Source organism: Anolis sagrei, chromosome 5 (assembly GCF_037176765.1).
Source record: "Anolis sagrei isolate rAnoSag1 chromosome 5, rAnoSag1.mat, whole genome shotgun sequence".
Classification (NCBI taxonomy): Eukaryota; Metazoa; Chordata; class Lepidosauria; order Squamata; family Dactyloidae; genus Anolis; species Anolis sagrei.
Window position 1 is genome coordinate 129,067,850 of NC_090025.1, and position 23,034 is coordinate 129,090,883.

The 23,034-nt window shown below is 39.8% G+C and overlaps 1 protein-coding gene across 1 annotated transcript in view; it reads left to right on the plus strand.

The window, feature by feature from the left end:
- Positions 1-19,598, plus strand: part of TSPAN12 (tetraspanin 12) — a 102,098-nt gene extending 82,500 nt beyond the window's left edge. The window contains exons 6-8 of the mRNA XM_060777710.2: positions 7,240-7,347; positions 12,582-12,725; positions 15,395-19,598. Coding sequence (XP_060633693.1) covers positions 7,240-7,347; positions 12,582-12,725; positions 15,395-15,700 — 558 coding nt within the window. The 3' untranslated portion in view covers positions 15,701-19,598. The remainder of the gene's footprint in view (positions 1-7,239; positions 7,348-12,581; positions 12,726-15,394) is intronic.
- The last annotated feature ends 3,436 nt before the right edge of the window (positions 19,599-23,034 follow it).

The window sequence follows — 23,034 nt, forward strand, 5'->3', positions numbered from 1 at the left end:
ATTATACTTGTAAGTTCTGCAAAACATGTGTAGTCATATTTTTTGTATTCGGAATATTCAGCTTTTTAGCCTTGGCACTTTTTTTCCTTCCCTTTTGTTTATACTTCGTTATATAGTTTGGGTTAATTTTATTGTTAGTTTTCTTCCATGCTTTCCATTTATATTTTTTAGAAGTCTGGAAAAACATACACTCCTGTTATATTCACGTGGTGTATAAAATGAGATCGCAAAACCTTAATTAACTGTTGTGGCTGGAATGTTTGAGTAAATAATTGTTTTAGGAGTTCAGATTAACTGGAAGCTATGAAACTTTATTGGATGACCTTGCATAGTACATGATCAACTAGCGACCTTTCAGAAGTGATGCAACGTAAAAACAGTACTTGGAGTAAAGAGATGTTACAAGATGTGAACAGCCAAATGTCAGATTAGCAGTATTTAAAACATGACATTACCAGCTGATTGATATTTATATGGCTTTTTTCATGTCAGGAGTGACTTGAGAAACTGCAAGTCACTTCTGGTGTGAGAGAATTGACCGTCTGCAAGGACGTTGCCCAGGGGCCACCTGGATGTTTTGATATTTTACTATCCTTGTGGAAGGCTTCTCTCACGTCCCCAAATGGGGAGCTGGAGCTGACAGAGGAAGTTCATCTGCACTCTCCCTAGATTTGAAACTCTGACCAAGGGTTTAACCCATTGTACCATCGGGGGCTCCTATATGGCTAGAAAATATTCTCTATGCTGTTTTCTTTATAGAGTAATTTGTAGAGGGATCTCACCCATTATATTCTGCATAATATTTTACACAGTAGTTGGAGCTCCCCACCCCTAGTCCTAATTCTTGCAGATATTATGATTGTGTGCTATGTTGTTGTTGTTTTTTGTTGTTATTGTTGTTGTTGATGATGTTAATATGTGACAGTTAGGCCTGGTTTCTTAACTTTACCATCTGACCATGGGAAGCAGAGTAAGAGTAAATCAGATTATTGGTTCACTTAACTCAGTATTTTCTCTTGAGGGCCACATTATGTGGAGTTGTTGGTTGGAGAACATACATCTGTACAGTAGAGGGGACCACAACCATAAATGGAAAAGACATACTTTTTTTCTTAGTCAGGCAGCTGTTTTTAAAAGAGTGGTATGAGAAGAATGGCATATAGCAAGTTGGAAAAGGGGTCTCAAAATGTCAATAGTATCTTGGTTCTGTGGGATATTGAGTTCTCACAGCTACATTGATTTTTTTCCAGCCTTATCTATTGAATTGAGATTAAATGTGGGATCTTTTGCATCCAAAACATGTGTTCTGCCTCCAAGCTGGCCTCTTTCTATTCATCCTGAATATAAAGTTTTATATGGTTTTGGACAGCTCTTAGTTTCTTGTAGGTATGTGCTTGCAATTATGCTATGATCACATATTTCTACCACACACGGATTCTTTGATCATTCCCATCTTAGATCATGCCTTTCAACAAAATATTGCAAATGAGCTCACCTGTGGGAATTGCTCAAGCAGCATCACAGAAATGTTACATGGAGCCTTAATTCAGTGTAAAGTTAAAATGTGAAATTCAGTATCATGTATAGAGATGTTTGGTTCGCATAAAAGGTAAAAAAAATAATGTTATTAATCAGCACCCCTTAGCAAGGATGTTTGTATACGATTTTCAATGTCAGAGGAATGGCCAAACTATCCAAATGGCCAAGATATCCAATGGTATCCGAGAGGGAAATAATGAAGAGTTTGCCAAAAAATGGAGTTGGGTATTTGGATATTTGGAAAGAAGGACAAATGAAGATTTTAAGGTAGTCTCAATGTAAATGTATTAAAGCAGATATAAGGGTAGGCTTTAATAGATGCAAGATTCATAAGGAGTAGTGATGAAAATAATAGGTGGTGGGTTCACGAGTGTGGGGTGGAGGGAAGGGGTGTGGTTCTCAACCTGTGGGTTCCCAAGTGTTTTGGCCTACAACTCCCAGACATCCCAGTCAGTTTACCAGCTGTTAGGTTGAGAACCACTGCTCTAAATGTGTAATTTTGTTAGTGATTGTATTATTTGTTCTCTAGTTTTTGTGTGTTACTTGTATAGAATAATGTTTTTTTTAAAAATTAAAAGTATCAGAGGAAGCATACTTCCTTACAGTTGTTTTTGAGGACTGCAAATGGCCAAGTGTTATTTTGTCAATTTTCTTCATAGATGTGTTGTTACTTTTGTAACACACAGCTGTTAGTGTAAAAAAACAAGATAAGATGAACAATATGACAAATTATCCAGCAATAAGGAAGATCAAATAAGCCTATAAATAAACCTGCAGTCATATATATATATATATATATATATATATATATATACACACACACACACACACACACACACACACACACACACACATATATACGTGCAGGTGTGTATATATGTATGTGTGTGTGTGTGTGTGTGTGTATATATATATATATATATATATATATATATATATATATAAAATCTGCCAATCTCTCAGATCGAAAACATGCAAATGTGAGTAGATCAATAGATATTGCTCCGGCGGGAAGGTAGCCATGCCAGCCACATGACCTTGGAGTTGTCTATGGACAACGCTGGCTCTTCAGCTTAGAAATGGAGATGAGCACCAACTCTCAGAGTTGGAATCGACTGGACTTAATGTCAGGGGAAAACCTTTACTATACATACACACACGAAACCTCTCTCTCTCTCTCTCTCTCTTCCTCTCTCTTCCTCTCTCTCCCTCTCTCTCTCTCTCTCTATATATATATATATATCTGCCAACCTAGCAATTCGAAAGCATGCAAATGTGAGTAGATCAATAGGCAGGGCATTAACAGCATTCCATGTAGTCATGCCGACCACATAACCTTGGACTGGACTTAATGTCAACGGAAAACCTTTACCATACACACAGACAAACACATATATATGAAAACACTAATATTTTCAGTCTGATGTCCCTGGGGAGAGAGTTTCACAGATGGGGGGGGGGGGGCACTGCTGAGAAGGCCCTGTCCCTCGTCCCCACCAATCGTGTTTGCGGTGGCTAAACAGTTCGGGCCCTGCCTATCGCCGTGATCACATCTCCTTCTATGAACCGGCACAAACTCTAAGATCTTCCAGGGAGGCCCTCCTCTTGGTCCCACTATCATCTCAAGTGCGGTTGGTGGGGACGAGAGAGAGGGAATTCTCAGTGGTGGCCTCCCGCCTCTGGAATGCCCTACCAAGGGAAATAAGACAGTCCCCACCCTTCCCCTCCTTTCGTAAGAACTTGAAGACCTGGTGGTTTCAACAAGCCTTTGAAAATGACCAGTTCTAACTCAGCCCTACACATTGTCGAAGACAGCCTTATTCTTCCTATTACCCGGATCATTTCCTCTAATCAGCCCCGGAATGAACAGCCACAGACCCATACCTAATATTATTGCTGCCTGCCATAGCATTGCACTTAATTCCCGAGGCCTCTAGAATTTTTGGGCTTGCACAAATCTTGGCCCAACCTTTTAAAAAAATTTAATTTCCTTGAACAGGCAGGATTCTTTTAATATATGTGTTATGGTGACAATTTTTATGCTTATATTTTGTTTTGTTAATCTTATGGTTATGTTGTTTTTTTACTTTGTATGTTTTGTGTTGTTACCTGGGAACCGCTCTGAATCCCCTCGGGGGGAGATGGAGCAGTATATAAATAAAGTTTAAGTATTACTATCAAGATCCTCTCCAGATGCCTTGGTTAGACCACACCTGAAATACTGTGTCCAATTCTGAGCACCACAATTGAAGAGAGATGTTGATAAGCTGGAATGTGTCCAGAGGAGGGAGACTGAAATGATCAAGGGTCTGGAGAACAAGCCCTACGAGGAGCAGCTTAAAGAGCTCGGCATGTTTAGCCTGAAGAAAAGAAGGCTGAGAGGAGACATGATAGCCATATAAAAATATGTGAGGAGAAGTCATAGGGAGGAGGGAGCAAGCTTGTTTTCTGTTGCCCTGTAGACTAGGATGTGGAACGATGTCTTCAAACTACAAGAAAGGAGATTACATCTGAACTTTAGGAAGAACTTCCTGATTGTGAGAGCTGTTCAGCAGTAGAACTCTCTGCCTCAGAGTGTGGTGGAGGCTCCTTCTTTGGAGGCTTTTAAACAGAGGCTGGATGGCCACCTGTCAGGGAAGCTTTGAATGCGATTTTACTGCATCTTGGTGTGGGGTTGGACTGGATGGCCCACGAGGTCTCTTCCAACTCTATGATTCTATAGTCATCTGATTGCCTGTTGTAGGAAATGAATGCTGGACTAGGCTGTTGGGCTGAGCTAGCAGGACTTTTATAGCTAGGAAACCATTAAAGGATTAAGGTGAACCCTTAAGTCAGACCATCTGTCTTGACAAAAGGTTTAGTGCCGTTTTACATGATAAACAGCTGGGATGTCATCCCCACCGGGTTTATGAAAAGCTATTATCACTGGCCTGCTATAGTGGAATGTTTTCCCTGTTAGCTCCATACCTAATAAGGAGAGGCAGGGATAGGATGAAGGATGACAACACCTCATTATAATGGCTTCATCATAACAATCTGAAGACACCACCAGCTTATCAGAAGGAAAACGGGGAGGGATCGCCCCCTGAAATAATTGCATCCAGCTGAATAAGAAAAAGCCCAAAGTCACGAGACTGGTCTTCTTATTATTAATCTAAATGCGGTCATACAGAATGTACAGTAAAGATTATCTCAATCTGTTTCTTTGTTAGTTTGAAGCACAATCAAGCAGAAATAGAATCAGTCTTAACTACTGTTATGTCGAAGGAAGGGAAATTGTGCTTAACACTGCTACTCACACACTGATTGGGGTCATGCTCTCTGCCATGAGAAAGCAAGCTGTATATCTAAAAATAGTCATTTTTTCCTCCTTTGGGAAATGATATTGGAAAGGAAATACTTGTTCAGCAGCGCTCAAACCCTCTTTGCAACTGTGAAAAGAATGTGCTCGGCATGTATAACTGTTGCAGAAAAACAACAAATATAAACTGTCTCCTAACTTCTGATGACCTTCACATTTGGAGGACCTTGAAATTCACAAATTGTTATAATTGTTTGTGTGTCCTTTGATCATGTTTTCTATTGGACAAAAATCGAGTCAATGCAGTCACATTTCTCATTCCAAATTCCTTTTTTAAAAGACACACTGTCTGGTGCAATTGTTAAGTGATGGACTAGGAAACCAGCACTGGAAGTCCAATTGAATCTCAAAAACCAACTGGTTGACTTTGGGCAATTCACACTAGGTTGCTGTGCATTTTCCAGGCTGTATGGCCGTGTTCCAGAAGCATTCTCTTTTGACGTTTCGCCCACATCTATGACATCTTGTCTCCTTGTGGCACGCGTGAATGTTGTAATTTGCCACTTTGATTAGGATTTAATGGCATTGCAGTTTCAAGGCCTGGCTCGTTGCTGTCTGGGGAGATCCTTTGTTGGGATGTGTTAATTGGCCCTGATTGATTCTTGTCTGGAATTCCCCTGCTTTTTGCATGTTCCTCCTGGAAAACACATAGCATCCCAGTGATTCCGGCCATGAAAGCGTTCAACAACTCACACAAGCTTTAGAAGAAAGCAGTGGTGAACCTCCTTTAAATAAATCTTGCCAAGTGATTAAAATTAGTGTTTTAATAACTAATGCTAAAAATCTAACTGTTGTTACCCTAATGTTATTTTTTAAAAACGTAGCAGGGAATGTTCAGTCTTAGTCCAAAGTCTTAGTTCACACAGTGTAATTATTTTTGGAGTGAAAGAGCGAAAAAAAGAGATTTTCCAGATTTAGCCTTCACAGGAATGGAGCCTCAGAGACAGTGATGGCAGATGACTTAATGTCAGTGTGGCACTGAATTCAATCTGGTTTTGAATATAAATTTCAAAAGAGGTCTAGAAGATGCTGAAATCTGTTATTACAAATACATTCTGCACAACAGAAAGCTCAGCTGACGTTACTTCAGACAATAACTAGAGCAGGATAAAACCTAGAACCCCATCAACAGGCAAGCTACCAGCTTTATTGTTCTTGTAAATTGTGATCTGACTGCAAGAACACACCGTAAAAAGCCATTGAAATCCACAAGCATGTGGACAATTTCAACAGAAAGGAGGAAACTATGAAAATGAACAAAATCTGTCTACCAGTATTTAAAAAACTCTAAAATCAGGAAAGTAAATAGAGAGGAACACTAAAAAACAGGTGCATTCCTAGCATGAAACAATCCCAACAAAAGATTCTTCCCAGGCAGGAATCATCCAGGCTTTGAAGCTGTAAGGGCATTCAATGCTAATCAAGGCAGACAATTGCAACATTCATACTTACCTCCAACAGACAAGTGTTCTTTCTCCCAGCCTGGACATTACACAGCTGCTTTGATAAGTTTGCATTTGTTGTAGGAAACACTAAAGAACAGGACGATAGAAGCAACAAACTTCAAGTTCTGTTCCACTTAATCCGCTCAAATGTGGGAAGCAGCACAGCAGCACTACATATATTTTTTTAAAGTATGTGTGTGAGAACAATCAGTGTATTTGTGAAAGCTGCATCTGACAAAGTCAACTGTGGCCCATAAAAGTTATGCCACAGTAAATATGCTTCTTAAGGTGTTGGCAAATGTCATTTTTTTTTCAGTCTAGAATTTGTCATTATTTTGTTGTCGAAGGATTTCATGGCTGGAATCAATGGGTTGCTGTGAGTTTTCCGGACTGTATTGCCATGTTCCAGAAACATTCTCTCATGACGTTTCGCCCACATCTATGGAAGGCATCCTCAGAGGTTGTGAGGCTATGAGGCAGAAAGCAGCCAGGATTTGAAGCTGAAAGGCCATTCAGTGCTAATCAAGGAGGTCAATTGTAATATTCACACTTGCCTCAAGCAGACAAGAGTTCTTTCTCCCACCCTGGACATTCCACAGATACATAAACCTCACTTGCCTAGTTTCCAACAGCCCTCCCAACCTTTCAGGATGCCTGCTATAGATGTGGGTGAAACGTCAAGAGAGAACGCTTCTGGAACATGACCATACAGCCCCGAAAACTCAAAGCAATCAAGAAGACAGGTGATTTTTTATGTCTCATACATAAACTTCTCTATTGTCCCTCATCTATTTGTCACAATTTCTTTAGGTTGCTGGTAAGTTCTTCTATGAATGTTTTTTCTAGTGTTTTCAGTGCATGTGTACCTACTGCGGTATTTTGTTCTTTCCTCAGGTTCCTGTGCAGTGGTCAGATATGATCACTTTAAAAGCCAGAATGACCAATTACGGTTTGCCTAGGTATCAATGGCTTTCACATGCCTGGAATTTCTTCCAGCGAGAGGTAAGTTTGCAAAATGGCACGTGCTATAAACAGTAAATGAAATGCAATATTCAGTATATTAATTACACTTGGTCAAGAAGATCTTTGGGTATGATATGTACTATTTGAAAGATAACGAAACTGTAACCAGGATCAGCAAAGCCTTGCAATTGTGACAAATTCAAAAATAGTACACGACTGTGAGCCTGTCATATCTAGCCCCACATGATCAAGAATAATTCCAAAGTCAGATTATCTGAAAAGCTGAACAAGTTAAACTTAAGAAGAAACAAATGATTTTTAGATTGCCTGAGAATGTGTGAGTGTCAAAGAAAACAAGTCACAGCAAGAAAGTTCATGAAGGCAGGGTATAAGGATTATTTCTTTATTTCCAGTATTTATATTCCGCCCTTTTCACCCTTCAGAGAAATAATGGGGGATTACAATTCACATATACATGTCAAACATTAGGCATACAACATATATAGACTGACACAGAGGCAATTTAACATTCCAGCTTTCCAGATTCATCAGGGTATGCTCGATTCCGGCCACAGGAGGAGCTGTCGCTTCACTGTCCACTTATGACACTGAGTCCTTGATAGAGTAGTTCTTCATTCTTACGCACACTGCTGGAAGGTTTTCTGGTGTTGTAAATTAGTTAAATTAGCCTCTCTGCATAAAACAGTACCTAAATTTCCTACTTAATCGATGCAACTATCTTTTTGGGCTTCAACAGCAAGCTAGACTATTAATGGTCAGGAACTCACTTTGACCCGGGCTGGCTTCGAACTCATGACCTCTCGGTCAGGAGTGATTTAATGCAGCTGGCTACTAACTAGCTGCGCCACAGCCTGCTCCTAGTTTATTGGAGTCTGAAACAATATAACTAGTAGAAGGGAAATAGTTGTTATCTGAGTCAGCTGCTGGGCCTCTCTGATCCCGTGATTCTGCACAATTTCATCATTTTATTACCAGCAACCTGTGGAACTCCCTGCTGCATGTGCAATGAAGGAAAACACAATACTGTATATACTCGAGTATAAGCCTAGTTTTTCAGTCCTTTTTTTAGGCTGAAAAAGTCTCCCCTGGCTTATTCTCGAGTCAATGTTATTTATTATTTTACTTAGTTGTTGTTATTATTATTATTATTATTATATTTATTATTTTATTATTGTTGTTATTATTACATTTATTTTACTCTATTTATTATTGTTATTGTTACATTTTTATTTTACTGTATTGTTATTATTACATTTATTATTTTACTCTATTATTACTGTTATTACATTCCATTATTTTACTCTATTATTATTATTATTATTATTATTATTATTATTTTACTCTATTTATTATTATTGGAGGACATGTAAGCATATTCACTTTGAAGAAGGTTAGAATAATGGTTTAATCAGAGTTGGACAGTCTTATCTTGAATTACAGTTTTATGTAAATATTCAAAAACATTTACCCTAACGATGCTTAAATTAATATAATTTTATTGGTATCCATTTTTATTTTGAAATTTACCAGTGGCTACTGCATTTCCCACCCTCGGCTTATACTCAAATCAATACATTTTCCCAGTTTTTTGTGGTAAAATTAGGTGCCTCAGCTTATATTCGGGTTGGCTTATACTTGAGTATATACGGTTATTTGTCCCAGAGGGGGATATCCTCAATATCATCCTGATTCGAACCACCGACCTTTCAGTCAGCAGTCCTGCCGGCACAAGGGTTTAACCCATTGCACCACTGGGGGCTCCATTAGGGTGATATATTTCATATTCAGAAATGGAAGGAATAATTTTCATCATGGAATTGTAACATAACTTTGGATGTGCAACATACAATCAGTGCATATGCACAGTAGCACCACATACAGTTTTTATAAATTTCAGCTGAATACAGGTGTTACACCATAGACAAATAATTTTCCACATGTGTCAGGAAATGTATGCATGTGTAAGGATACCAGCGGTGCATTTTCCTTGTAAGTGAAAGCAACACAATTGAAATTGTCCCTGGTGGAAACGTTCCATTTTGGCTTAAGAAGCTATGAATTCAAAACTGAATTCAAAATGAAAAAGTCCCAAGATTAGCTCTTGAGTGAAAAGTTTAGGAAAGCATCATTCTGAAAAGTTGGAAGAAGTCCAAAGCGGTATTTTCACTCAATTTCGAGTACCGTTTCATAGATTGCTGTTCTGCAAAGTGGCCAGTTTTTATGTCTTACTTGTAGATGATGATGGGAACAGCCCCGGCTTGTATATTTTTGATCCCCTGCTGAGAGAGAAACACAGAACCATTTAAAAAAAATTAAGTATTATACAGTGAATGCATGGAAGTGTATAAGGTACCTGCCATTAATTCCAGATATATGCTCTTGTGCAGGAAAAGAACACTTTAAATGCCTGTCATGGTCCTGCTCTGGTTGAAATCTATCACTCTTGCACAGATTTCCTGTTTATTTAAACATTTCCTGGCTGCTTTGATAATTTTGCATTTGTTGTAGGAAACACTAAATAATGGGACTATAGAAGCAACAAACTTCAAGCTCTGTTCCGCTTAATCGGCTCAAATGTGGGAAGCAGCACAGCAGCTTTTCTGCTAACATTCTCTACATATATTTTTAAAAGTATGTGTGTGAGAGCGATCTATGTATTTCTGAAAGCTACATCTGATAAAGTCAGCTGTGGCTCATTAAAACGTTTTGCCACAGTACAAATGCTTCTTAAGGTGTTGGCAAATGTCATTTTTTTAAATCGACGGATGGATTTGATATCTAGACTTCGTCATGATTGTGTTGTCAAAGGCTTTCATTTCACAGCAACTTTCATAACTGGGTTGCTGTGAGTTTTCTGGGCTGTATGACCATGTTCCAGAAGCATTCTCTCCTGACATTTCACCCACATCTATGGCAGGCATCTTCAGAAGCTGAGGTCTGTTGGAAACTTGGCAAATTAGGTTTATATATCTGTGGAATGTCCAGGGTGGGAGAAAGAACTTGTGTCTGTTTGAGGCAAGCATGAATGTTGCAACTGACCACCTTGATTAGCATTGAATGGCCTTGCAGCTTCAAAGCCTGGCTGCTTCCTGCCTGGGGGAATTTTTTGCTGGGAGGTGATCAGCTGGCCCTGATTGATTGTTGTCTGGAATTCCCCTGTTTTTGAGTTTTTTTCTTTATTTATTGTCCTGATTTTAGAGGGTTTTTTTTAAAATACTGGTAGCCAGATTTTGTTCATTTTCATGATTTTCTCCTTTCTGTTGAAATTGTCCACATGTTTGTGGATTTCCATGACTTCTCTGTGTAGTCTGACATGGTAGTTGTTAGAGTGGTCCAGCATTTCTGTGTTCTCAAATAATATGCTGTGTCCAGGTTGGTTCATCAGGTGCTCTGCTATGTCTGACTTCTCTGGTTCACTTAATTTGCAGTGCCTTTCATGTTCCTGGGGGAATCCTACAAAGGATTCCCCAGGCAGGAAACAGTCAGGCTTTGAAGCTGCAAGGTCATTTAATGCTAATCAAGGTGGTCAAGTGCAACATTCACACTTGTCTCAAGCAGACAAGAGTTCTTTCTCCCACCCTGAACCTTCCACAGATATATAAATCTCACTTACCTAGTTTTCAACAGACCTCACAATCTCTGAGTATGCCTGCCATAGATGTGGGCAAAACACCAGGAGAAAATGCTTCTGGAACATGGCCAGAAAACTCACAGCAACCGATTTGTAATTATTATGTGTCATTATTCCAATTTTATACTACAGCTTGTACCATGAGGGCTAGAAATATTTTTTAAAAGAAAATAAAGAAAAAAAATCTCAATATGTAGAATACTTCTTGCCTGATTTGCATGCCAAAGAAATGACCACTTATTAATAAACATTCCCATTTGTTCCAATTTCTTTAAATTAAGGGAAAAGCCCAACAATATCCCCTTGCCAGATATGCAAATGTAAACTTTTGTTATGGAGATAGCATCAGCTTTCCATATCCATGAATCCCCCGTGTGTGTGTGTGTGTGTGTGTGTGTGTGTGTGTGTGTGTGTATATATATATATTATATATCGCTCCATGTAGTCATGCTGGCGACATGACCCTGGAGGTGTCTATGGACAACACCGGCTCTTCGCCTTAGTAATGGAGATGACCACCAACCCTCATTGTTGGACACGACTGGACTTAATGTCAGGGGAAAACCTTTACCTTTAATATACAAAAAATTCCAAAAAGCATACTTTGATTTTGCTGTGCACCAAGCACTATATTGATGAGTGTAGGCTTACACTGCTATAGCTTCCTGCCATTTCACAAATCCTCAGGCTCTCCCTGGCTTTCATTTGAGTTGTTCGCCATTTTATGTAAGGGACATCATTTTATTCTGCCATTATATACAGTGGGATATGAGCATCCACGGATTTTGGTATCCTGTGTGTGTTTGTTTGTTTGTGTGTGTGTGTGTGTGTTCTGGAACCAAGACCCCATGGATACTGAAAGCCTACTGTACTTGTGAACTATATCACTGACCAGAGGCAACATTTGAGGCAACTCAGTTAGAAAATAATGCTTTTCATTTGGTGTGTGTCCCAATTTGAACATGATGCTAAATATTTTTCTCCACTTTGGTTATTGACTGTATTAGGAGCCATACTAAAGAAATGAGTGCCTATTTCTTTTATTCTGCAGAAACATATTTTGTTTGGAAAATAATGCTTTAAAAATTGCCATTTTGGGGAGGGGGGAGCGGACTATGGATTTACACAGATGTTTCTGATTTCCTAAATTCGGCTTCAGTTAAGAGGTATGTTCACCCAGGATCAGTGACAGGGAATAGAAACCGAAGCCGGGAGAAGGGGTGTTAATGACTGCAGACCACCGAACATACTCTGGGAGTAAACTCACTTGGATTTTTCCGAATTGTAGAGAGCAGCTGGGCCAGCTCAGTAAATTATTTATGCATTTCAATATCACACTTTTCAAAAAACAGTGTGCATTCAGCAAAACCTTGAAATGTTAATATTATGGATTCCACAAGTCTCAGAGTCCCCCAAGCGGCATAACCAGGGGACTCTGATACTTGTCATGCAGAAAACTAAGTGTTCCAGGTTTTGTAGCATATGCCCAATGATATTGGCCTCTGGGAATGTGTATGCGTGTGTGGCTGTTCGTGGCTGTTCAGGTTGGAAAGAAACCTGGTTGTATTCTTTGTCTCTTTCTTATTGAACTTTACACTTAGGGGTAATTATTCTTTTGCAGTTTAAGTGCTGTGGAGTGGTGTACTTCACGGACTGGTTGGAAATGACGGAGTTGGATTGGCCTCCTGATTCCTGTTGTGTTAGAGAATTTCCAGGATGCTCCAAACAGGCCCACCATGAGGACCTGAGCGACCTTTACCAGGAGGTAAGATAGTTCAGGACAGGTTGCTTTGAGGAATTGTAGGCATGTGTCCATCTTACCTTGTGCCACACAGTTGTACCCTAAAACGTCTTCTCAGACTCCTTTACTCTTAATGACACTGAAGAAAGCTTGAAAAAGTTACATTTTGGGGCTATTGCTCCATGAAAGCCCCAACCAATGTGGCCAAGGGATTCCTGGCATTGTAGACCAAATTAATTTTTTTTGTCCAGATCTGCACAAGGGAAGGGAAGAAAATAGGTGATGGTGATGACTTTTTGGACTTGGTTTTTAGGAAAATGGTCACCCTTTATACCAAAGATAAAATCATTCTTCTCTGCATAAGACGACCCTTTTGGGTCAGCCTTTCTAGGCCAACATCTTCAGTCCCACGTGAAGGCCAGAACATCTATAACTTATTTATTTATTTATTTATTTATTTATTTATTTGCTACATTTATAGCCCGCTTTTCTCAACCATACAGCGACTCAAGGCAAGTTACAGATTGGCACGATTCGATGCCATGCATTCATAAAGTGTGATTAAAAACAGTCAACATAACAGTATAAAAACATATATAAAAACCATTAAGATATGTAGTCGCTGATGTAATCTTGTTAAAATCGTTTTCCAGTAACATCGTCTGGCCATTCCATGTTCATCATTCATAGTTTCATGTTATCTATTCTGCTGCATTCTTGAAAGTTTGCTCAAAGAGCTAAGTTTTTACCTTTTTTTCCGGAAAATCAGGAGGGAGGGGGATGATTTAATATTCCTGGGAAGAGAGTTCCATAGCCGGGGGGCTACCACTGAGAAGGCTGTGTCCCTTGTCCCCGCCAATCGCATTTGCGATACAGGCAGGATCGAGAGCAGGGCCTTCCCAGATGATCTTAAGCTCCTAGATGGTTCATAAGGAGAGATACGTTCGGACAGGTAAGCTGGACCGGAACTGTTTAGGGCTTTATAGGCTCAAGCCAGCACTTCGAATTGTGCCCAGTAGCAAATTGGCAGCCAGTGGAGCTGACGCAACAGAGTAGTAGTGCGCTTCCTGAGTGCCGCCCCCGTTAGTAACCTGACTGCTGCCCGTTGGACCATTTGAAGCTTCTGAACAGTCTTCAAAGGCAACTCCAAGTAGAGAGCATTGCAGTAGTCTATACGGGATGTAACCAGAGCATGGACCACCATGGCCAACAACTGGTAGCTTGGAGTGAGGTACCTATCATGATAAGTAACTATTGTTGACTGTAACTTTTTCTTTTGTGAATTTGAAAATTTGTGTTTTTCTATTCATGGATTCAGCTGTTCACATTAACCTCACACATTTCTGATCTCACCATTGAAATAAATGACATGGACACTGAGAACTGAAATAGTGTATATACATGCATTTCTAAACCTCTCTTCCCATCAGCAAATGGCTAGATATGGGATTATTCAAAAACGGTGACTCCAAAACTCTGACTCCCTAGATCACTACTTCTTAAACCATGGGTCCGAATCTCAAATGGGGTCCTCTTAGCTTAGTGTTGGTGGCACAAAATTTGGCAACAATTCAAGGTTTCTGAACTCCACCTAGTGGCTATTTTAGACATTTACATACAGTGTTTACAGTGGGGTCTGCAGAAAATGCGTCCGCTGTACTTAATAAAAAAGAAAACAATTTTGTTTAGCAAGTCTTGCAAATGCTGATTTATTATCATTAAGTCTTTGATTTTTAAACCTGTTACATATATCTGTATACCCGGGATTATATACAAAATTCTCAAGCAAAAAGGGGTCACAAGTGGACAAAGTTTAAGAAGCACTGCACTAGATGTTTTGAACTTTAGCTCCTTCAGTGGTCCACACCTTAGTTACATCCAGAATGGACTATTGTTACACCCAAAATTAACTATATGCACTCTACATGGGGCTGCCTTTGAAGACATCTTGGAAACTGCAGCTAGTGCAAAGAGCAGCAACCAGATATTAACTGGGGAAAGTTTTAGGGAGCATATCACCCCTCTTTTAAAGCAGCTCAACTGACTCCTGATAATTTTCCTGGCCTAATTCAAAGTGCAGGTAATTACCTATAAAGCCCTATACACTTCAGGTCCAAGCTATCTTCGAAACTGCAACTCCTTCTATGATCTGCTGGTGAGGCCCTTCTTTTGGTCCCACCACTGTCTCAAGCACGGTTGGGGACGAGAGAGAGGGCATTTTGGAATGCCCTCCCTAAAGAAATTAGATTAGTTCCCTCTCTTCAGGCCATTTGGGTGAGTTTAAAAACATGGCTTTTCAGACAAGCCTTTGATCCTGAGTAATCCATGGCCAATGTGATGAATCATTAATAGCACTGGCCCATACTTTGATTGATTATTATGATAGATAGCCAGCCGGCAGGTTTCACTGTGTTTTAGGAATTTTATAATTTTCAATTTTTTATCATTTTATGAATGAGATTTTTATGCACTGTTGATTATACCTATGTCATTGTATTTATATTTATGCATTGTTGTCTGCATGTGGCACTTGGAGTGCTTCTGTGAGCTGCTCCAAATCCCTTTGTGGAGGTGGTGGCGGAGTACAAATAAAAATTATTATTATTATTATTATTATTATTATTATTATTATTATTAAAATTCCTGATTATTCTCAAGCTGGTTGACACTTCTCTCTCTCACTTGCTCCTCAGGGCTGTGGCAAAAAGATGTACACCTTCCTGAGAGGAACTAAGCAACTGCAGGTGCTCCGATTTCTTGGGATCTCCATCGGGGTGACTCAGATTTTGGCCATGATCCTCACTATTACTTTGCTGTGGGCGCTGTATTATGACCGACGAGACCCAGGTACAGACCAAATGCTGTCCTTGAAGAACGACCCCGCGCAGCATCTGTCGTGTCATTCAGTGGAGCTGCTAAAGCCCAGCTTAACAAGGATCTTCGAGCACACTGCCATGGCCAACAGCTTTAACACACACTTTGAAATGGAAGAACTGTAGAGTGACCAGCCATCCTGAAAACTGGGTGTTGAGTCATTGTTCAGGTCTCTGAGTCTATCATTCGACGTCAGCTGTATTAGGAAGTAAATGGATAATGGATGAAGACTTAAGGAGGAACAGTGAAGTTTGAAGATATAAGGAAGGACACATTTCCCCTTAAAAATGTCATGATTTTTACGATTCTAAAGTATAGATTTAATATTAAGAATATATTGTTTCGCACTCTGGGAGCAAATGAGCTCTCCATGAGACTATATAAATTATGTAGAATCCTGATCATCGCAGAACAGGGTTCACAATCTTTTAACGTTAGACATTTTCATTAAACCCACCCACATAGGATGTGGTTTTTGTGCTGTCCAATTCTATCTGAACTTTTGATGTTATAACCATTCTAGGATGGGTAAGTTGTTCAGCACTGAAATGATTCAGTGTCTGTCAGTTATGTGCAATTTAAGTGACATGTATATCTTTTGGGAGAAATGGTAGCTGGAAAGCCATCTCTGTTGAAAGAGTTGCACTCTGGTATTGTTCTGCAGTTCGTAATTGCTGTTCGGAAAATTTCCACCTCAAAACGTTCCAAAAGCCATAAGGTGAGAAAACGAGGATATCTTACCGAAAGAAAACCAATAATTGCCTTCTTTTCTCTGACCTATTGGGAGAAAATTTCATTTTCAGGTTAATCATCACAACCACAAAGGCTAGAACTTTGGGATTCTCAGGATTTGGGGGAAAAAAACACATTACAATTTGTAATGTATGCATGGCACAGCAGTCATAGATAGAGTGAGGAGAAGATTCACCAGCAAGGGTTACCACTACTGGCATTGTGCACAACGAATTGTATGCATGCACAGTTCAGCGGAAATCTGTGCATTTCACTTTGCCCACCTGTACAGTTGAATGCAAACCGATCCACTGAAAAACGGTTTTGTCCGTGTACTGCAACATCGAGGGCATAGGTAGGGATTTATATTCTTCTTGTGAATACGCACACAGTCCACAGGTTGGGGCCAAACTGATTTCTGGTTTGGAGCAACGGAGGACAATATTTTGCTGTGTGAAAGCATATTTCAGCCTCTGTGGAAATTGCCTCTAGAAGATCAGGGATATTTCTGTATATAATAAAAGAGTGTGTATGTATAGTAGAGTTGAAAGTTTGGCTTTTGAAACATTTAATTTTTCTAAAAGTGTCATCTTTTTGTTTAGCAGCACTTTTATTTAGCTGTTTTTATGGAAGTACCATAAAGTGTCTGTTTTTTTCTTCCCTAAATGACTTTTGAATATACAGATTAATTTATGTCGGCAAAATGATTTTTTAAACTAATAAATGAACATACTTGTTACCGCTGAAATATGATCCGCTTTTAGGAGGAAAATTAAGCGGCTCATGTTTTGTAGAACTGGATTTATTGAAGAAAGATTTGAAATTATTTTTAAGCAAGGGATATAGTTAATCCTTACCCTGCTCATTTTTCAAAACTAATTTTGAGCATGAAGCAGCTGAAATTAAGTCCCCCCTTCAATCCAATGAGACTTAGAATCTGCCTGGAATGTGGTCTCAGCCTTTTGATTTTCTTCCTGTAGCAGCTGAGTTTTGACCTGACATTTGTTGAATTTTGGAGGCATTTTGTGAATCCTTACTTAGGATGCACTGATTTATGAGAAAGGCCAAAGCGTGATAAACAGCCTTTTGATATTTCCAGTTCAGCTCAGTGACCTAGTTCATAAAATCCATGTTTTTTTAAAAGTTGGGAGCATGCAATGATGCACACACTCTCTTTTCTATTCTTCCTGCCTTTTCTCCAGTGATATAGTTATCAGCCATTGACTTCCAGATGCTTTGGACTTCAGCTGTCAATATGCCGTGCAACTGGTCTTGCAGGTTGAGGTTTCAGCAAGTTGAAATCCAGAGAAGTCTGCAGTAGTGTTTCTCAAACTGGGAGTCGGGACCTCTGGGAGGGTTGCAAGGCTGTTTCAGAGAGGTCGCCAAATATCATCAGAAAACACATATTTCTGATGGTCTTAGGAACCGCTTTGGCAGAGAAGGCTGAAGATCTCTCCACTTGTCCTTCTCTTCCTTTTTGGAAACAGACGGCAAATCCTTCCATCAAAAGCCCTCCTCCACTGTGATTGGCCGACCTCTCAGCCAAGGGGAGGGCTGTTTATGAGACTCCAAGCAGGGAGGGGAGAGCAGGCGTGCCTGGCGCATGGCAGCATGGAGCGCATATGCAGGCGAGGGAGAGTGTGTGCAGCTGGAGGGAAGCTTGTGCCAGCGAGTCCCTTCAAGGCATGAGGCTTCTGTGTGGCCTGGTTCTATCGTTGGTGGGGTTCAGAATGCTCTTTGTAGGTGAATGATATATCCCAGCAACTACAACTCCCAAATGACAAAATCAATCACCCCCAACCCCACCAGTATTCAAATTTGGGCGTATTGGGTATTTGTGCCAATTTTGGTCCAGTGAATGAAAATACATCCTGCATATTGAATATTTACATTACAATTCATAACAGTAGCAAAATTACAGTTATGAAGTAGCAACAAAAATAATTTTATAGTTGGGCGTCATCACAACATGAGGAACTGTATTAAGGAGTTGTGGCATTTAGAAGGTTGAGAAACACTGGTCTGGACTGTCAGTGGCCCAGGATCACCACACCAAAGTCTGCTTTCATTTTGTGGATAAGATAGGAAATTGAGATGGGGATAACATAATGTTTTCAGGAAAAAAAAAGAACTGGGAATAGCTAGGGAGGATCAAAAGAATTACTCCTTTTCCTAAGTTGTTAACTCACTGCTTCTAGTTTCTTAACTCTTCATTTTCCATGAAATATCAAACTGCTTTAAATGCTGCTTTCAAATTTGAATTATGAAGCGCAGTTTGATGATGGTTTGCAAACTGGGAATGGAAGCCACCAATAAATCATGTTCCTCATTTTGGACAGCACAGCAAACTTATTATGCCATGACAGCTTTTGTGACACAGATATGCAAAACGCAAAGAAAGAAAGAGAGAGCACTTGAACTCATTGCAGTTCTTAAATTTGCAGTGGGCCAATTATTCCATCATTAAAGAGCATTGATTAGCTGTTTTTATTCATTCGCTTACAGAAAACATTGTGTCAGACTGGAATTAAAAAGAACATTCACTTGTTTCTATTTTTCTAAAGATAGTGGGTGACTTTTACCCCAGGGCAAAAATATAAAAAAATATTTATTAAATTGTGAAAAGTGCATTTTACTGTATTTTGTATGTACTACAGAATTTTTTTTCCAGCTTGTGTTGCATGTTATAGTAATTAGTTCAAATGATGGAGGATTCTGTGGTAGCCAGTTCAAAGCTTACTGCATGATGTGTGCCCTCATGGAGAGGTGGACAACGATAGCCAAACAGTCCGCAACCCAAATTTAAAGCTCCTTCTTTGCTGCTCAGAGGTTTGGAGGAGGAGACAGTGTGTTCAGCATTTTGAAAAGTTACTGTAATGGATTATTAAATCATTAAATGGCTGCTTATTATGCTGCTTAGGAGATTCTTGGTAGTCCAAAAGGCGTAAATTTTCCAGTGTGCATTTCTCTTTGGCTGATATGCACTAAAGTTTTTCTGAAACCAATGGTTGGAAACTATAAATTAAAGCATCTTCATATTTAGTGACTTTGTGTGGCTTTAGGTCATTTGAATCCACCACAACGGCACAATCCACCAAACTCATGATGCTCTTCTAGGTCTGGTCAGAAAGTATTCCTCATGGGAGGGCACACATCAGGGCAATCGTACCCCAGAATGAGAAGCGTTTTATATTCTTGTGATTTTAACATTGTTACAGCATGCACCTAAACTGATAAGGGATGGGAAAAGAAGAGTGTAATGAGGCAAACAATAAAATCACTGCTGCTTTATATTTTGTAATGGTATTATTATCATTATCCTGTTGAATTTTTATGTTGTTCCCTTTAGTAGGTTCTCTTCACAGCTAGAAATATTTGCCACCACTCACCTCTAGTTGTACAATTATTTCCTCTAGGCAGTAATTTGAGGAAGCACATCTTCATTTTTCATAGTAGCCATGACTGTAACTTCTTTCAGTCTCAGGGGCTGGCAGGGTAAACATGCCAAGAAAATCCCAAGATAGGTTCATCTTAAGGTTGCCATAAGTTGGAAGTGACTTGAAGGCACACAAGAATAGCAAAAACAATTTCTCACATATCAATTAGGAATTCAATTAATTTGGCATTCAATTTGAGTTGGCAAATAGGATGATTAGAAATGAAATTCATATGAACTCATAGTATGCTTTACAGTTTGATTAATTATATATGTTTGATGAAAAGTAAGTCAAATAGTTTGTACTAGAGCTTAGTTTGTGATCTATGTGGGTATAGAAGTCTTAAGGAAACAAACATCTGGGCGATGAAGTTGAAAACTTCTAAAGGACCAAAGCTTGAGAACCAATAGAAAGGCAATCCTATGCATTTTCACCCTGATTTTCTAACTTTGTGTAAAGACTTCCTTTCCCTTTTTAAAGTTTCCAATTACTGCTATTGGAGCAAAATAACCAGCTGTTTTCATGGTATATCTGTTGTTATAGGCCAGTGATTCTCAACCTGTGGATCCCCAGGTGTTTTGGCCTACAACTCCCAGAAATCCCATCCAGTTTACCAGCTATTAGGATTTCTGGGAGTTGAAGGCCAAGACATCTGGGGACCCACAGGCTGAGAACCACTGCTATAAGCTTTCTTGCCTATGAAAGGAGCACACTCACCAAAAGAAAAAGAAAAGCTCATTTAGCCCACCAGTTTTGTGTGTGTGTGTGTGGGGGGGGGGGGGTGTGCTGGTTATTTTTCATTTAACTAACACATGTACACTTCTCTGTACTTCATCTCTTGTTGAAGATTTTCATTGGTTTGTGTCAAAGTTTCTAGAGCAGCAGCTTGATCCATGATCTACATGATATCCCCTCAGATATTTATTAGCTCTGTCTTTTCCAGGTTAAACACGTAGGGTTCCCTCCAGTCATACCCCATAGGACTTTGTTTCCTGACCCAACTTTTATCATCTTAGTCTCCATCTTGAGAACATAATGTAAATTGTCAACATACTTCTTAAACTGTGATGCCCACAAATGCACACAGGATTCCAGGTGGAGCCTAATCAAAGCTGAGTATAGCTCAGTGGTTCTCAACCTGTGGGTCCCCAGGTGTTTTGGTCTACAACTCCCAGAATCCCAGCCAGTTTACCAGCTGTTAGGATTTCTGGGTGTTGAAGGTCAAAACATCTGGGGACCCACAAGTTGAGAACCACTGGTATAGCTGAATACTTTCCCTTATCTTGGCAGTACTCCTGTTGATGTAGCCTAGAATTTCAGTGACAAATTTTGGTTACCACATCACACTGTTGATTCATGTTTAGCTTAACATCCCTAGATCATTTTCACATGTCAAGTCTGATGTCATCCATTCTGTATTTGTGTACTTTATTTTTTCTGTCCATATGTAGTACAGTGATATCCATGAGGATTGGTTCTAGGAGGTCCTACAGATACCAAAAATGTGCATGCTTCAGTCTCTATAAAGAATGGCACAGAGTAGCAATGGATGTGGTGGCAAGTCCTAGCCACCAGACATGCCAAGTTCTTCAAGCTTCTGCAGCTTTTGATGACTGTGCCAATGAGGAAGGCAAAGGTGGGTGGCTAGAGGACTCATCAGATCAGGGGAGCCCAAAGAATGCATTGTGGTGGTGGCTGGGGTTTTCTGCTGCCATTCTATCCTATGTCATTGTTCATAGGGGCTTACCATCTAAACCTTGACATATCCCCACAAAGAATTCAAATGTACAGTTGGATCCATGAATCATGAGTCTGAATAGGACAGATCCACTGTATCTTACATATATTTCTATTGAATTTACCACATGGCCTTCTTACTCCCTCATCAAACAAACCTAGATTCAGGGTCACCCACGGAGCTGGTTGGCTCCCATCAAGCGACATCAAGATGGCTGCATGGGTGTAGACGGACGGAACCGGCATGCCGCTGCCACCCTAGCAACATGGGAGGCTTCCCATGTTGCCCAATTTATTGGGGGGGGGGGGGAAGCTGTGTGCATCATGCTCATTCCATGCTTCCCCCATGAGTTTGCCCTCTCAGTGAGGTGGGTGATGCAGGCGATGCAAGGCGTCGGCTGCTGGATTCCTCACGCCTTGTGGCGAAGTGGACCACTGCCTCCTGCCACTGTCAAATGAGGTGGTTAATGTAAATGCAGAAGTGGTTATATGTTAGTATGGGTTTCTTGGATCCTACATGCTAGTGCAACCTTTTCTGGTGGCCTACTCGCTGGACTGGAATTGATGAATGTCTTCAGTTTTCTTTTGGCATTTGTAATTCTTTTTTTTTCTTTTGCCAGATAATATTAATCTTCTCATGCTATTGCAGGGTAGGCTGCACAGACAACATCATAGTAGCAGTATTTAAGAGTTTTAATACAAATATTACCTGTATGTATTTGAAAACAGCCAATTTTCTGTTTTGTCATGGTGGGATTGCAGAAATCCATCCACTGCAGCTTTCCTCATATCTTCTGTCTGACAGCTCACAGAAGCCCCATGCCTAATGGGATATGTAGTAAGCTGGTGGAGGGCTTACATACTAAATAAATAATCATTTAAATTAATAGTTGAGGAAGACTTTCAGTAGGTAAGACTACACATGAGTAAGATATACATATTCAGTAGGTCTCAACATAAATTGTACAGGATCTATACATATACTAATGAGGTGATCAAATTCACACAGACTGTAGAATGAACTTATCCTTATGGTAAGGGTAGATAAGAGTGTTCCTCTCCAGGTCATGTTGGTCTGCAACTCCCATCAACCCTAACTTCATCAGTAACTGTAATATTCAGCATTACTGGTTCCTGATAGGAAGAGATACATATTTTAATAATTGTGCAATGAGAAGCTGCAAAGTGCACATTGCAAATCAAAATACTTGAAGTTAAAAAAAAATGGACTAAGGATGTGGTTCAGGAATGTTCAGATTGCAATCCTATAATGTCCAGATGGCTACAAGTTGGCCATGTTTGCTTTCCTGATGGAGAGGGCAATGATTCTATATTCAAAGAATGTACAGAAAACTGGGCCTTTAAAAACTGCTGGTTTTTGCAGATATTCGTAGAATGCATAACAAAACTAAACTGCTCACATGAAGGGTTTTCATGATTTTCATTGTAGTTTGTGCCGTCACCACATCCTCAGAGATATTTTTCTCTCACTGAATATGAGAATGTTTGTCAGGTGGATCCATTAAGTCTCGGTTCATTCTGCCTCAGCACTG